The sequence below is a fragment of the Rhopilema esculentum genome, chromosome 6 (genome assembly GCF_057945365.1).
Source record: "Rhopilema esculentum isolate cy_ngs chromosome 6, ASM5794536v1, whole genome shotgun sequence".
NCBI classification, from domain to species: domain Eukaryota; kingdom Metazoa; phylum Cnidaria; class Scyphozoa; order Rhizostomeae; family Rhizostomatidae; genus Rhopilema; species Rhopilema esculentum.
The window spans coordinates 5,247,077-5,261,650 of NC_142820.1; the positions used below are offsets into that span (position 1 = coordinate 5,247,077).

At 37.4% G+C, this 14,574-nt stretch overlaps 3 protein-coding genes across 3 annotated transcripts in view; 1 reads left to right on the forward strand and 2 right to left on the reverse strand.

The window, feature by feature from the left end:
- LOC135686704 (acyl-coenzyme A thioesterase 11) overlaps positions 1-2,347 on the reverse strand; it is a 93,557-nt gene extending 91,210 nt beyond the window's left edge. The window contains exon 1 of the mRNA XM_089108989.1: positions 2,207-2,347. The gene's annotated coding sequence lies outside the window, so the exon portion shown is untranslated. The remainder of the gene's footprint in view (positions 1-2,206) is intronic.
- A 153-nt stretch (positions 2,348-2,500) lies between these two features.
- On the forward strand, positions 2,501-8,855 carry LOC135686244 (ABC-type oligopeptide transporter ABCB9-like). The gene has a single exon (XM_089108988.1). The coding sequence runs from the start codon at positions 2,785-2,787 to the stop codon at positions 5,215-5,217; it is 2,433 nt and encodes an 810-aa protein (XP_088965114.1). The 5' UTR covers positions 2,501-2,784; the 3' UTR covers positions 5,218-8,855.
- LOC135686707 (N-acylglucosamine 2-epimerase) lies at positions 8,139-11,558 on the reverse strand. The gene is made up of 2 exons (XM_065202999.2): positions 11,088-11,558; positions 8,139-9,073 (listed from the first exon to the last, which is right to left on the reverse strand). The coding sequence occupies exons 1-2, from the start codon at positions 11,556-11,558 to the stop codon at positions 8,294-8,296; spliced, it is 1,251 nt and encodes a 416-aa protein (XP_065059071.2). The 3' UTR covers positions 8,139-8,293.
- Between the last annotated feature and the right edge of the window lie 3,016 nt (positions 11,559-14,574).

The window sequence follows — 14,574 nt, forward strand, 5'->3', positions numbered from 1 at the left end:
TTGAAATGCCTGTAAACCGGAGGATGCTCCAAAGTATAGCAAATCAATGCAAATATTTCATCTTTTGTCAACATTTTCCCCTCTGTATTCTTAGTGATGACGTCATTAGATTGATCCCACCGCTTCATTGTCTCTGTATACCCTGCGTGAATCAAAGCGTTCTTTTTCGCTTCATAATCCAAGCCTCTCCCCATAAAATTGACCATCATCTCGCCCGGAAATGAGATGGTGAATGAATGATCGCTCAACCCCATTTCAATAACAGGGGTAAACCCCGTGAAGCGACTTTCCTGCTGATCGGATTTTAAAGGCTGGGTTACCGTCAACGGTTTATACTCATCAGAAGGCGGGCTGTGGATGAATTTATTTCCACGAACCCCCAAAAACAGCTCAACTCTTTCTCCCCTGAGCAACGTTATACAAGGGTACACAGCCCCTCTTGGTCTAAGTCCGTCAAATGCAACCCCCATATCCGCCCAGTCGCCATTCAGTGAGAAACTGACCGAAGGTGAGCCATCCAGATCAACTGCTGCGCCTATTACGTCACCAGCTTTCCACTTTTTGCCAAACCCTTCTTTCTTGTTAGAATGCCACTTCAAGCACCGTAAACCGTCGTAGGCCCACGAGTGAGCGTCATCACCAGCACCTTTTCCTTCGTTAATGATGGCTTTGAAGTCCAAGTCAGCCCATCCAAGTTGCATGTACCCGCCTGTTCGAAACGGGAATTTAACTGTAATGGTTATGATGATTATTATCATAATAAAATGCATTATACGCTCTAGAATCATTGGGACGCCCCAGTTCAGCTGGTGCAGCTCAATGCGCAGGTTGATGGGTAACATTGCCAAATAGTTAAACCGAGCAATGTTCCCATACGATAATTTCAGTTCAAGATAAACAAGAGGAAAACAAACTGGTTATGATTCCAAGGTTCTCTCAATCAGTCATATTAGGAAACACTGAATCTGCAATCTAGATTCCGATATAAACGATTACAAAACGATATCCAAAGTATATTCTCGAGACATATCCAATTTTAATTCCGTACAGGCGTTCGTATTCCAATCGATAAACAAAACCATTTACATTCAAGCAATACAACAATCCAAATCCTATCCACGAAAGCCTCCCCCAACCTCGATTTAATAAATCCCTTTATATACAACACAGAAATAAAAAATAAAATCTTTGTTATTTACAACGTGTCCCCCGCAGAGTCTTAATGTTTTCTAACTGAATTTGTTTAGTCCCAGGAGAAAGAAAGAGAATAGAGTCTTTAAGAAGGTTACAATAGAGTTGTGTCGCAAGCGTGATAGTGATTTCAAGTTGTTTTACACGTGAAGTTGTGTCAGTATAAATGGTACAGACCAATGAAATTTTAAGTTCACACGTCGATAGCTATTTTGCAGATAATAATTCCCTCCCACCCCTCCCCTAAGGATATCAGAGCATCTGTACTGTAGTGGTGATTTTTCATTTTACTTGATGTCAAACTTATGTATAGGTTTTCATTTTTTAGCTAGTTATTAGCTTTAGCAATCTTGTGTTAAGTTGATGATATTTTTTCTTTTCGTACTCTTTGTTAATTGATTTATGTTTGACATGCTGATGTTTATTCGCAAAATGCTAAACTGACTAGTACTACTGTTCGAAAGACTCTTATAAGTGATTTTAATTAGCTACTAAATAATTGTTGTTATTTTTGGTTGAATGAAATAAATTAGAAAATAACACAGGTTATTAACAAATGTATGGGACATTCACGCCTTTGATAAGTAAATCTTCCTCAAGCTGTCACTGGCATTAATGCGAATTTCCATCTTGAGTATATCGCACTTTTTCTTCTTTTTTTAGTTTACTTTTCATTTACAATTTGTCTTCTTTTACGAACTACTATTTGTTTGTCAGTCTAGGTAATTTTTCAAAGAGATCGAGCTAAGAAAACATCAATTGAAATAATTATTACAAGGTATAGAAATATCTCATTGATGGCTTTGCTGGTATGGAAATAGGGAAGAAACTGGGTTTTTCACGAAGGTTGCTTTACCCAAAACTTTTGTTATTTACAGACGCCCCTCTCACTTCCAAACTTGCGTTGGGATTCGACAACACCCCCTTGATCTCCACGCAGAAACCCGGTGTTACCCTTTGCTGAATACAAACGGAAGATATCAAAATTGAGCAAACAAATTTCAAACCCTCGTACCAGTTACAGTTTTGCATTCGAAGTAGAATTTCCCTCGAGTTTGCTGCATAGCTTTTAGCACAATCGTTGGGGCTGCTCGTTGAGCTAAAATCTGCACCGGTGGCCCTGGCAATATGATAGCTGCCTCTTGGTATCTCGACTCCATGACCTCTGCAACAGATCCAAATGGTATGCTTTCCACCATGATAGCTGTTTTCAAACCGTAGGCCAGTCTGTGAATTCGAAGACGAAAGAGGAAATTTTTCAATTGAAAATGGTTCAATGGACGTTCGTGATGTTGTTGCTGCTGTATAATGACCTCATTGTGCAGCAAGAATTGCACCACTTGTGTGAAATCACGATGGTGAAGTCAACGAGGGGTAAGGAGTTTGGTTTGCCACGAGGGCTCAAATCGGGTTTCAAACTACTTTGAAGTCCTGAGCGCAAATTCAAAGGAGGAATTGAAAAAGGTGTGATTTATAGTTGTATAGAGACTAAACTCCATCTGGTATTTGCAGCAAAAAAGGTAAATAACAAAGTCAAAGAACATTGGCCTAGAACTCGGAACGTTTTTACACAACTAGAGATCAGAAGTGACGATGAAGAATTTAGCGAAGCTGTGCTGTGTAGCTGTGATCATTGCGTTTGATATCGGTTTGAACTCGGTTTTAGCTTATTTTGCAACCAAAGAGAAAGGTTTGAAAATCCAGATTCAAGATTATTCGTTTGGCAAGGATGTAGTGGATTTGCTATACTTAAGCATTCTAAGGGTTTGTTTAATAACGGGAGTAGTTATTGGCATTCTGAGAAGCAGAAACGAGGGAATTCAACGACTGAAACAGTTTAGAAGAACTGCTGTGAATATTTCTGTGGGACTTTGCCTGCCAGTTGCCATTAAGCTGTTGTACTTTGCTGAAGACAGCAAAAAAGAACTTGAGAAAGGTTTCGCAATAAAAGCTCTATTTTGCTTTGCTGCTGTATCAAATTTGCTTCTTCTCTGTCAGTGGTCTTTATTGATAAGTATCAAGTTTCTTCCAAGGTTGGGGAGATCCAATGTTAATATACAAAATGAAGAGTGCTCTGAAAGTGAAAAGGAGAGTTTGTTAGATTCTTCCAGCAATTCTAGCGCTAGTGACTCAGAAGAAGAAAGCAATGATGAAGAAAAAGATGACAAGACTTTTCAACCAAAGAATAAGTCAGTCAATTCAAGTATATGGAAACTGCTTAAATACTCAAAACCAGATGCTCCATTTTTGCTTCTTGGTTTTATTTTTCTTCTAATTGCATCCATATGTGAAATATTTTTGCCATTCTTTGCTGGTCAAGTTATTGATGCTATTGCAATCCAAAAGTCATATCCAATGTTCAAGAAGTATATAGTTCTGATGGCCACTGTGGCATTTGCAGCCAGTGTTGCAACTGGTTTGCGTGGTGCGACATTCACTTATGTAATGGCCAGATTCACTACAAGAATACAAGGTTTTCTGTTTCAACATGTCATGCAACAGGAGATTGGCTTTTTTGATACAAGAAAAACTGGAGCTATAATTTCCCGCCTTACATCTGATACAACTAAAATGGGAGATCAGATTTCATTAAACATGAATGTATTTCTTAGAAATGTTGTCAGAATCATTGGCATCTTAATATTCATGGCTAAGCTATCATGGAAACTTACTATTATTACATTGGTTGGAACACCAATACTTGTGATGATTTCAGAGGCCTATGGTGAATATTATGAGAAGTTGTCCAAGCAAGTCCAAGACTCTTTGGCACTTGCAAATGAAACAGCCGAAGAGTCAATATCCTCTATCAGGACAGTTAGGAGCTTTGCTGCAGAAACTGTTGAGGGAAGACTTTATGACAAAAGATTACAGGACACTTTCAAGCTGAAGGTCAAAGAGGCAATTGCTTTTGGGGGATATGTTTCATGTACAGAGGTTTGTTTTCTGGCCATGGAGGTTCTGGTGCTGTTTTACGGAGGACACTTGGTTATGCGTGGTGATCTAAGTGGGGGTAACCTTGTTTCATTCTCGTTTTATAATTTTGATTTAAGTGGCTGTATTGAGGATGTTGGTAATGTTTACACCAGTCTGATGGAAGCTGTTGGTTCCTCTCACAAAGTTTTTGCTTACATTGAAAGACAACCAAAAATCGGAAATAATGGTAAGCTCAAGCCAACTGACTTTAAAGGCAACATAGAGTTCAAGAATGTTAGCTTTTCATATCCATCAAGATCTGACATACCTGTTTTAGAGAATTTTTCATTTGCTGTTAACCCTGGAGAAATCATTGCTCTTGTTGGACCTAGTGGGGGAGGCAAAAGTACAGTTGTCAAGCTGCTAGAACACTTTTATGAAGCCCAGCTAGGTGAAATTCTGATTGATGGCATGCCAGTGCAGAATTATGACCACAGTTTTTTACACAGCAGAGTTGCTCTTGTGGCACAGGAGCCAACACTCTTTGCTCGATCTATAGCTGACAATATTGCATATGGGATAGAAAATGTTGATAAAGAAAGAATACAGGAGGTTGCCAAACAGGCAAATGCTCACCAGTTTATTGTGGATATGCCAGAAGGCTATGACACCCAAACTGGTGAAAAAGGAGTCCAATTGTCAGGTGGTCAGAAGCAAAGAGTAGCTATTGCAAGAGCACTCATTCGGAATCCTTCTGTACTGATACTAGATGAGGCAACAAGTGCATTAGATGCAGACAGTGAGAATTTAGTACAAGAAGCAATCAATAGGAATCTTGCAAATCGGACTGTCATTGTTGTTGCCCATAGGCTGAGCACAATTGAAATTGCAAATAAGATATTAGTTATTGAAAAGGGGCGTTTAATGGAGCAAGGGACACATGAAGAGCTTTTGGAAAAAGGATGCATCTATGCAAGGCTGGTAAGCAAGCAAATTCATGGCAAGGGAAAAGAATCGATAAAAAGCACTGCACCCGTTATGCAAGGCAATGTTAAAAAGGATTCAGCATCATCAGGTTCAAGTTCAAATGGTGACATTGATCATATGTAACAGTATCATGATAAAGAAACATTGCTTATCTCTGAGTTATATTCAACAAACTTTTTTTTGGCAGGAAGATATTTGTAAGTTTTATATCCTTGACAAAAACTTATCGGTAAACATTATAAAATTGAAGCATATTTAAAATGTTTACGGGCAACTCTATTGACATTTGCAAACAGCAGAAGGCAATGTGGTGATTGCCACCAGAGCCAGTGGAGCAAACTGTGGGGCTAAAAAGTTTCTAGTATTACCAAATCAAAGGCAGCATGGTACATTTCATTTATCGGGAAAGAGGGTTAGTTGAGAACATTTTTTTAGAAATTTTACAGTCATGACCTTGAGCTGAATTGATTGGATATTATTCATTTCATTTCAAATAATTCCATTATTACATTTTTTGTGGAAAATAACTAAGATGCATTATTGTGTTGCTTGAGATAAAGTACAGATAGTTAAAGGTTTTGTATACTAAAGGTGTGGTAGGTGTAAAGAATTTATTCTGCCCCCCCCCCCACCCCCTGACTTGAGCCCTTTCAAATTTGCTTGGTACCCTGCGATGCCTCAAGTTTTGAGTAATTTTTCAAAAGGCCTCTTCATTGTAGGACTCTTTATGATCTTGAATAATTAATAATTAACCACCATACTTTTAAGTCAGGATGAAATTTTTCAGATTTCTATGTTTGTATCTTAGATTTTCTAGCAATATAAAGTTTGAAAATGATATTAAGTATAAAATTTGGATTTGCGGCGAATTTGATTGCAAAGATTGTTCTGGGTAACACTTTTCCATCCTAACTCGCTTATCAAAATTCAAGTCTTGAATTGATTTGTGTATTATTATGCCAAACTCCCTATGGCTGTAAACTAAGATTTATTAAAGAGAGATATTTTATGCTTGTTTTAAAAGTATGTGCTATTACAAAGCTGTATTGACGTATATTTCAAGTATTGGCATAAGCATTCAAGAAGAAAAAACAGTACTATCTTCAATTTGAAATCTCTTAAGCTTACTTCGACATCTAACAATTTCTGAAACTTTGGATAATGAGCCAAATACATTGCTTTCGAATAAATTTGGTGGTATCAATTTCACTCGCGGAGTTTTTCAAGATAAAAAAAACTGCAATGTATGAATAAATTCCTTCCGCATTCCCTTTAGGTAAGAATCTTCTCAATTTATTTTATTACCGTGCACACTGTAAGCAGAGCCAAAAGAATGCGATGTTTAGTTTCATTATGAACAGCGGTCGTTATGTTATGAAAGATGGGCTGTCTCTTTATGAATACTGATTGCCAACGATTTAATTTGGAATTATAACTTTATATAATTTATTTTTGTATATGAATAGAATACTACATAAATTTTATATATGAATGCATGAAGACCTTGTCGAAATGCTGATGATATGTTCGACCTGTGTTCTAAAATCATAGTACTTATTTTTGCAGTTTTCTCTATTCCTTTATAGAGCGATACCTTCAGCAATTATCTGTCTAAAACAGCAGCCCAAAATTGCTTGCTTACTCTGATTACATCACTCTTGTTGGTTTCTTAGAAATCCTTCAGTAATAAAGCTCGCTAGGCAGAGGAAGATCAGCACTTTTCTTGACTTTGTTTTTCACTATAAGACTAACATTGCACAAAGACATAACACGGAGAATGGTCAAATCAACCAGTCCAACATGTATTCGAATGATAGAATATTTCATATGTTTCTGAGAACGATGACCAACCGCATAATAGGTCCTGTAAATTAATTGACAAATTACATTGCCCAAGACAATTTCATTACTGGCTAAAGTCTTCTTCTTCTGGCTAAAGTACTATGTGTCAAAATTTATGTTGCTCTTTGTTTAGCATTGATATCCAAAGTTCTTTTCCCAAGCCCAAAGCTACCCAAAAAATAGTAGCATTCAAAAAAAGGCAAGGTATTTTCTAGGATGTTTCATCATAGTCAATAGATTATTTTATTGACTATGATCTCAATATTCCTATAGAGCGCGTAACTAAGACGATTCAGCATTAAAGTCGTACTTCTGTTTTTGGATTAGCAAATTTCATCACTGTCCTCACTTCAGACAAAGGCATGATGATTAAATTAAAATTATGATCAATAAAGATTATGAACAATAAAGGATCCTAGCAGTACTCTTGAGGCAACCCAACAAAAATTGCTTATTAATGCAGGACACATCGCCGATAAAGTGGATGGGCCATCCTTTTTTACCGACAAGTTTTGAAATTTGTCAACCTAGCACCCTTAGATGCAAAAAAACTTTCGTTTTTGCAATGCAATTTTTTCCGAGGGGGGGGGGTGTCACTCCTCACGCCCCCCTATCGTGATGGGCCTGCATTAATGCATAGTAATTCGTATCTTTGATAATAATGCAATCAAACATCTAATTAATGACTGCTATTTTTTTTGATAATAATGATAAGAGTGCCATTTGCTGAACTGAACATGCAGAAGTTCTTTGTTGGCATTTATGCGATGGATTAAAAGACGTTATCACAGAGTTGTCGCACTCATTAATTAGATGTTAGATTGATTGATATTATCAGTGACTCGTGTAACGGAGCTCCTTTTCGCAGTTTTGTATAATCATTATACTAGCCTAACTATTTATAGCACTCAACAGTCAAAATGGTTTAAAAACTATAATATGCTGTGTTGCAAAATTGAATGGAATAATTGTGTTAAATAATTATAATTGGGAAGGTGTAGTGTATTTAATTTGCAATATCGTGCATGTTTGCATTAAGAGAATACAAGCAATGTGTACCGTCTCAATAAGACCTATCTCTCTCTATAGCTTAGCAGTGAGAAATTGAACATCCAATTTTGGATACTGAGCATTCTTCAGCATGAATTAAATACAAACAACATTTTAAAGAATGAATTGACTACACGAAAAATTACGCATCCTTTCTGGAAAACAATGTGAAAAATCTTAATACCCAACCAACATTCTATCATATTTTATGTAAATTAAACTAAAATGCCATCATATTAATCATTATGTTTTCATGTTATTTTGATCTGCATACAATATGTTGAATGCAAGTTATTCAACTGCTGTTTCAAGATTGAAGTTTCTGGATGATTTCTGCCAACATTTTTCCACACATATGCAAAGTCCTGGGTACATGAAAGCATCCCTTGAATGGACCACCTTTAAAATTGTGCGTGACAGAGCCACGCTGATCCAGGTATCCGTACCATTCTCCGTGCACAACATCTCTGAAGTGCTGGAAAGCATATTCTAGAGCCTTCTTGAATGTTTCTAAGAACTGCTTGTCGTGGGTATATTTAAACGCCATGAGAAACGCGATCATTGCCTCACAGACTGGCCACCATAGTTTCATGTTCCATTCGAGTTGAACAGGGGACAAACCATCTGCATCAAGAAAGTAGAACAGCCCGCCGTGCACTTTGTCCCAGCCCGTTTTGAATGGCAATTTAATAAACTTCTCGATAGCGACACTCTTGAGCTGCTCGTCTCCAGTTTCCTCAGCGTACTCGAGCAAAAACCAGCCAGCCTCGAGTGCATGTCCTGGATTCATCAGCCTCCCTGCCGAACCTTCAATTTCACTTCCATTCACAGATACATTCTCTAGAACGACCTCTCCGTCCTGTTGTAAATGTTGCAAAATCATTTTTACGGCTCTGGTTTTGAAATCTCTAAATTCGTCGTTGAATTCGGGAAAGCAATAGCAAACCTGATTTGTTATTCCAAGCATCATCATTGGCCCACTCAGAGCATTTACCGGGGTTGCGCCTTCGAGCGGCAAATGACCATCGGGGAGTTCCCCGCTCTCATACCAATTGATAATGCTTTTCATGACGGCAACTGCTTCTGCCTTTTTTGGAAAAACATAAATTTAGTTCCTTTGTTATCATAATTATCAAATCGTTATTATAATGATTGTTATCAATGTAATAGTTCTTAAAAATTATTTTAAAAATGTGACGATAGGAACGATGGAACGATGTATTGGTAAGAGTGAAATTCATAACTTTACTAAAGCGTGAATATTCCCCGATTCCATTCCTCAATTCCCCATTCCATGTCTAAGTAACAGCCAGAATGGACAAACTATATTCAAACCATCTGCATCACTCATTTTAAAGTCACTCTGCTGGTTACAGCAAACACTTTAGTTACAGTCGCATAATATCTTATCCCAAATATCCAAAATATTCAATTTAGCTCTGTTTACAGTCACGCTCAGCAAAAAGTCACAAATTTACATTTTCAGGCAACATTTAATGCGACTTAAGGCGGAGTCTACTATTAACTCGAAATAACTATCATTGTAAAACTGCGTGCAGCTTTATGCAAGCATGTTTTTGGTCGAGGTTGAATGTTGTGATTTTTGTTGCAGTACAGCCTATATTCTCTAAAACGGATATCATCGTGACAAATTATCTTCGCTTAAAAATGATGGCTTGAAGTTTAAGAAAAATACGTCAAGAAAAAGTTATTTCAATATGTAAAATACTATAAAACAAGAGTTTTCTTCCAACACGCCTGTTCATTGAATCTTCTTTAAAATTCTCCCAACCCGAGCTTGAAATTCACGAAAAAATTTTAGTCTCCCCGAACATTACTATGACCCAAATGATTATTATGAAGTAGCACGGCGTTTTCCGACTCTTCCCCCGACTATTGTGCACCCGTGAGTACTCCAGCGTCGACACTTTATTCTTTCATTTTCATTTTCAATTATTTGAGCATGGTAGCCCATTCAGGAATGCTGGTTTACAAGAGGCCATGTATAAAAACTAAAAGAGAAACTAACATAAAATAGAATAAAGTTAAAGGTTACAATAGATCATAAGAAACGCTACCCAACCACTTCTAACCCACCCTACCCTCGCAATGTTTGATATCAAAACAAAACAAACAAAGCGAAACATTTTTAGAGCAAAGTTTTAGATTTTCTACGAGATGTTGCCTTCTTAGCTTCGAAATCTAGGTTATTCCAAAGTTTAGCGCCCCTAAACAAAAATGACTTCTGCCCACTGACAGACAAAGATTTTCCAGTCCGGAGGGAGGGTAACTAAGCCTTTGCCATTTTGGATAAAATATTTCGACCCATAATTCCGCCCATGTCTGAAAAAACGATACCCATAATTCCGCCAGTCAAGGAACATTTTTCAAAACATAGCAAAACCATCAAACAAATTTTGTATGTCATTTGCCGCAAATCCTAATATTACGCATATTTCATACTTTAATTTCTAGCTGGACATTCAATTTGTTAATGCTAATTCTCCCTCCTAATGATTTTGCAATATTTTCTCAAAATGGTACCCATAATATTGCATGTTTCTTCAAATGGTACCCATATCCAGGGATGCCGGAGAGGGGGGAGCGCGGGGAGTCAACCGCCCCTGTTGCCTTTTGATAGGAGGGGCAAGGGGGGGGTCTAAAGTTGCCTTTTGTAAGAAATCCATGAGATACATATAAAATTCTGACTGTATTGCCTTATTTATGACGACACTTCTTATGCCAAAATTTAGCCGATTTTTGAGATACCGACAGAAAATGACAGTTACGAAAAAATTGTTGGTAGCTGGGAATAAATTTTTCAAATGCCCTTTTATTCAAGCCCGCCCCCTTGCCCCAAAAACTGATACCGATAAGTAATTCCACACTTTTCAGAAAAAAGTACCTCTAAATTATGGCACGTCCCCATACCTTCAAACATGTTAAGGTACTCCCCGAGCCCCAAACATGACTATGACCAAAAGGCCTAATGAAATGCGATCATGTAAGCATTGTATAGACAACTGTACAATTGCTAGTGGTCAACAGCTTCCGCGCAAGGCGAGGTAGCTATGACGTATCATAATTAGTGGGATAAGTACCTTGTAACTGGCATCATTTGTCGCTCTTGCCAGTTCGGACATGGCCATGACGTAAAAGCACTCAGAAAAGATGGTCCTCTGCAACTTGACTGGTTTCCCATCAGCTGTGAGGCAGAAGTAGCACCTATTGTCACTTCGTTTACCGTTTCTGCGAAGAAACTCTGCTCCTTGCTTTGCAACATCGACAATCTCCTTTTTATGATATTTTTCTGTCTCGTTATAGAGACGGCAGTATGTCCAGATTTGTCTTCCCAACATCCAAACGTATTTGTATTTATCATACACAGAACCGTCTTCTCCAAGGCAGTTATAAAAACCACCATTTTCCCTATCATGGGAGTTTGTCAGCCAAAACGACATCACATTGTGCAGCTCTTTGCTTATGTCTTTTTCAAGCTTTTTTAGTTCCGTTACAAGCTGATCTTTTGCATCTACCTTCTCGCCGCATTTGCTTTCAGGTCTGCTTGCCATGATGAGGATGGAGTCGTAAAAATTATTGGTTGGAACTGAGACCCTTAGGACCCTAGCCTTCAAAGTAAATTTAAATAGATTTAAACGTCACGAGGAACTGGCATGACGATCCTCAGTCTCAAGTTCCAACTCGCCTTGCCTGTTATCTTGAGCACATAGTCCACATAGTCGTGTTATCTGGCAGCACTTACACTTCCGGCCATTTCCTTGAAATTTCCAAAAAGGGGCTCTTGAAAATATTTGTATAGAATCATCTGGTTATGTTTTTGAGGTTGGAATTTTCGTTCGATTTATCCTATCAAAATTTGGAATTTATTCTTGCTTTCGAGCAAGAAATGCATTAAGTTTGTGGGGATAAATGGAAATTTCTTATGGACGCACCCAAGAGGAGTACTCATTACTTTTCTATACGGGGTCCACGTCAGTAATGTTTTGTTGACCCCAAATATTAAGTTACAGTTTTGAAAGATATTGAGTTACAGTTTTGAAAGATATTAAGTTACAGTTTTGAAAGATATTAAGTAACAGTTTTGAAAAACCTCAAATATTGAGTCCTTTTTTCACTTCTAAGACCCCAAATTTACTTTTTTTCTCAAATCTCAGTCCCCTAACTATTGACTTGGACCCTGTATAGAAAAGTAGGGAGTATCCCTCCTGGGGGCGCAAATTAAACTGAAACAATTTTTATCTATATGCATTGAAGTCTTGACTATCAAAGATTTTGGCAATCATCCCCTTCGTTATCCTTTAACCAGCAAAGTTCGTATAGCTCTTCTCCTGCTAAACGCTTGCAACTGAAAAGGTTCTGATTGTATACCAGCAACCGTTAAAACTCACACCCTCTCTTTAAACCTATTTCAGTTGCAAGGCTGAAATAAAATTGTCTCATCTAAATTTCTAATTCTTGTCTTCTTGAAAAATAGATAGGGCTCCTGCTGACGCTCTCTAGTCTTTTTAAACTGTGTAGAAATCATCTGATAGATCAAACAAAAACCACCAATACATCACTACAGATGATGCCCAAAGTCAGTAATGTTTTTCAACGAAAGAAGGGGTTTTCATCGTTTCTGGGGGTGTATTGATGATATTTTCTACCCCGTTTGACTACCCAAAAAACCCGTTATTTTCCTACTCTCCACTGCCAATTGTAAAAGGGATTGAATTCAATTCTCTTTAAAATTTCACTATCAACTTTGTTCCCCATGATTCCTTCATCTCATGATAAACAATGTCATGTGATGTGATGAATAAATAAACATGAATAAACAATGTGATGGTAAACAATGTCAGTAATAAATATTTGTAGAAAAAAGAACTGTGGACAATTTTCTGTGTATAAATGAGTGTTTTTTTTATATGGTGCTCATTTGTATTTTTGCAGATACAGACGCAACTATACCCCACCTCGTATATTACGAGGCCCGTTTCAATTGATTCATACAGATAATACTAGACCTTTGCTTTCACAACATCATACAAGGCATCAAGGAGTTTTCAAGTTCATAAAGGGTGTGTCGCCGATAGGATAAAAGCAAAAGTGGATCAAAGACGGAGCCTTGGAGTACATTGCCAAAACCATGCTCATCATGGAAAATGCTCATCATGGAAAATGCTCATGGATTGTCATAAAAATATATTACAATTCAAATAATCATGACTGTACTATAGCTCCAAAAGTATGACCTGAAAGGCTTATATCTAAATACGTGTCTTTTGGTAAACTATTTCAAATGCAAGTGAGGAGTGAACTAGGGCGGGTAATCAAGTTGAACATTCTTCGTCTGAGCTATTTAGATGTTGGAGAGTCTTTGGGAGTTTAAAAGCAAAAATTGAATCATAAATCTTACGTTGACGTGACAAAAAAAGATAACACGTTTACAAAATCATTCTTGTGTAAGTTGATGTTGATTAAAACTATAGATCTAACACTTGCATATTAACGTGGTAATGAGATAAAATGTTTAAAGACACTCCGGCTACATAGAGACTGATGACAATCTTTAAATTTCGACAAGTACCGATGGAGAAAAAGAAATAGCGTTGGAACTAATGCAGATGTTCTTTTAAAATGGGTGCCGGATTGATTTCTGACTATTGCATGGGAGATTGCGGGGCAAAAATTCTTAGAGAAGGCGTGACAATTATTAGGAAGGTTCTGATTGCAAATTTTTCTTTTTTGAGGCTGAAAACGAATTTGAGCGATGCGTTTCTTTTTTCTGCACCCATAGGAAACAGGAAATTTTCATCCCGATAGAGAACATTATAACTAGTATTATTTTTTCACGCAATTTTCTTATGTGAAGGGAAAAACAGTAAAAGCTGTACGAGAGGTAATTAAGATCATTTTGAGGAATAACAGCGCACGTGTTTAAATACAAGGCTACCAAAACGTCTTTTAGACACTCTCCATTTACAAGGGTTGTTATCAAAAAGCATGATTAAAACCTTTAACAAAACAAGATGTGTTTCATAAACAATTTCTATCTACTGTCATGCATGCTAGCTCGAGAGTAAATACATTGAGGGTTAGCCAGCGAAATTATTTTCTTCTTCATACATAAACAAAGGTTGCCTCAAAACAAGATCGTCAGTGTAGTTCATTTTTCCTCTTTTTAAAAAAAGGTTATCTGCTTGCACTTTCTCAAAGTGTCAAAGGGTTAGAAAGCTGAAACATTTGAATTATTCCCATAATCCCCATTGTAGTATGTCATGAAAATCCCTCTTTAAAGGTCGATTTTTTGGAGTCAAATAATTCGTCAGTGGCGTAACCTGGGGACATGTTTGGAGTAGGCCTAGCCCGCAAAACACATTCATAGAACAACTTGGTGAGAAAAAGTTCTGTAGTGCTATATCAACTCCCTCCCCCTTTTCTCCATTCAGTCAGTGTCCAAGTAGTCAAGATCATCGAAAGGAATAATAAGAATGCCTCACTTATATCGAAAAGCAGCCCAAGCAACGTCAAATTCAAAACTCTCAATTTTCGTACCCTTTACCTTGATCACTACCGGCCTATTAT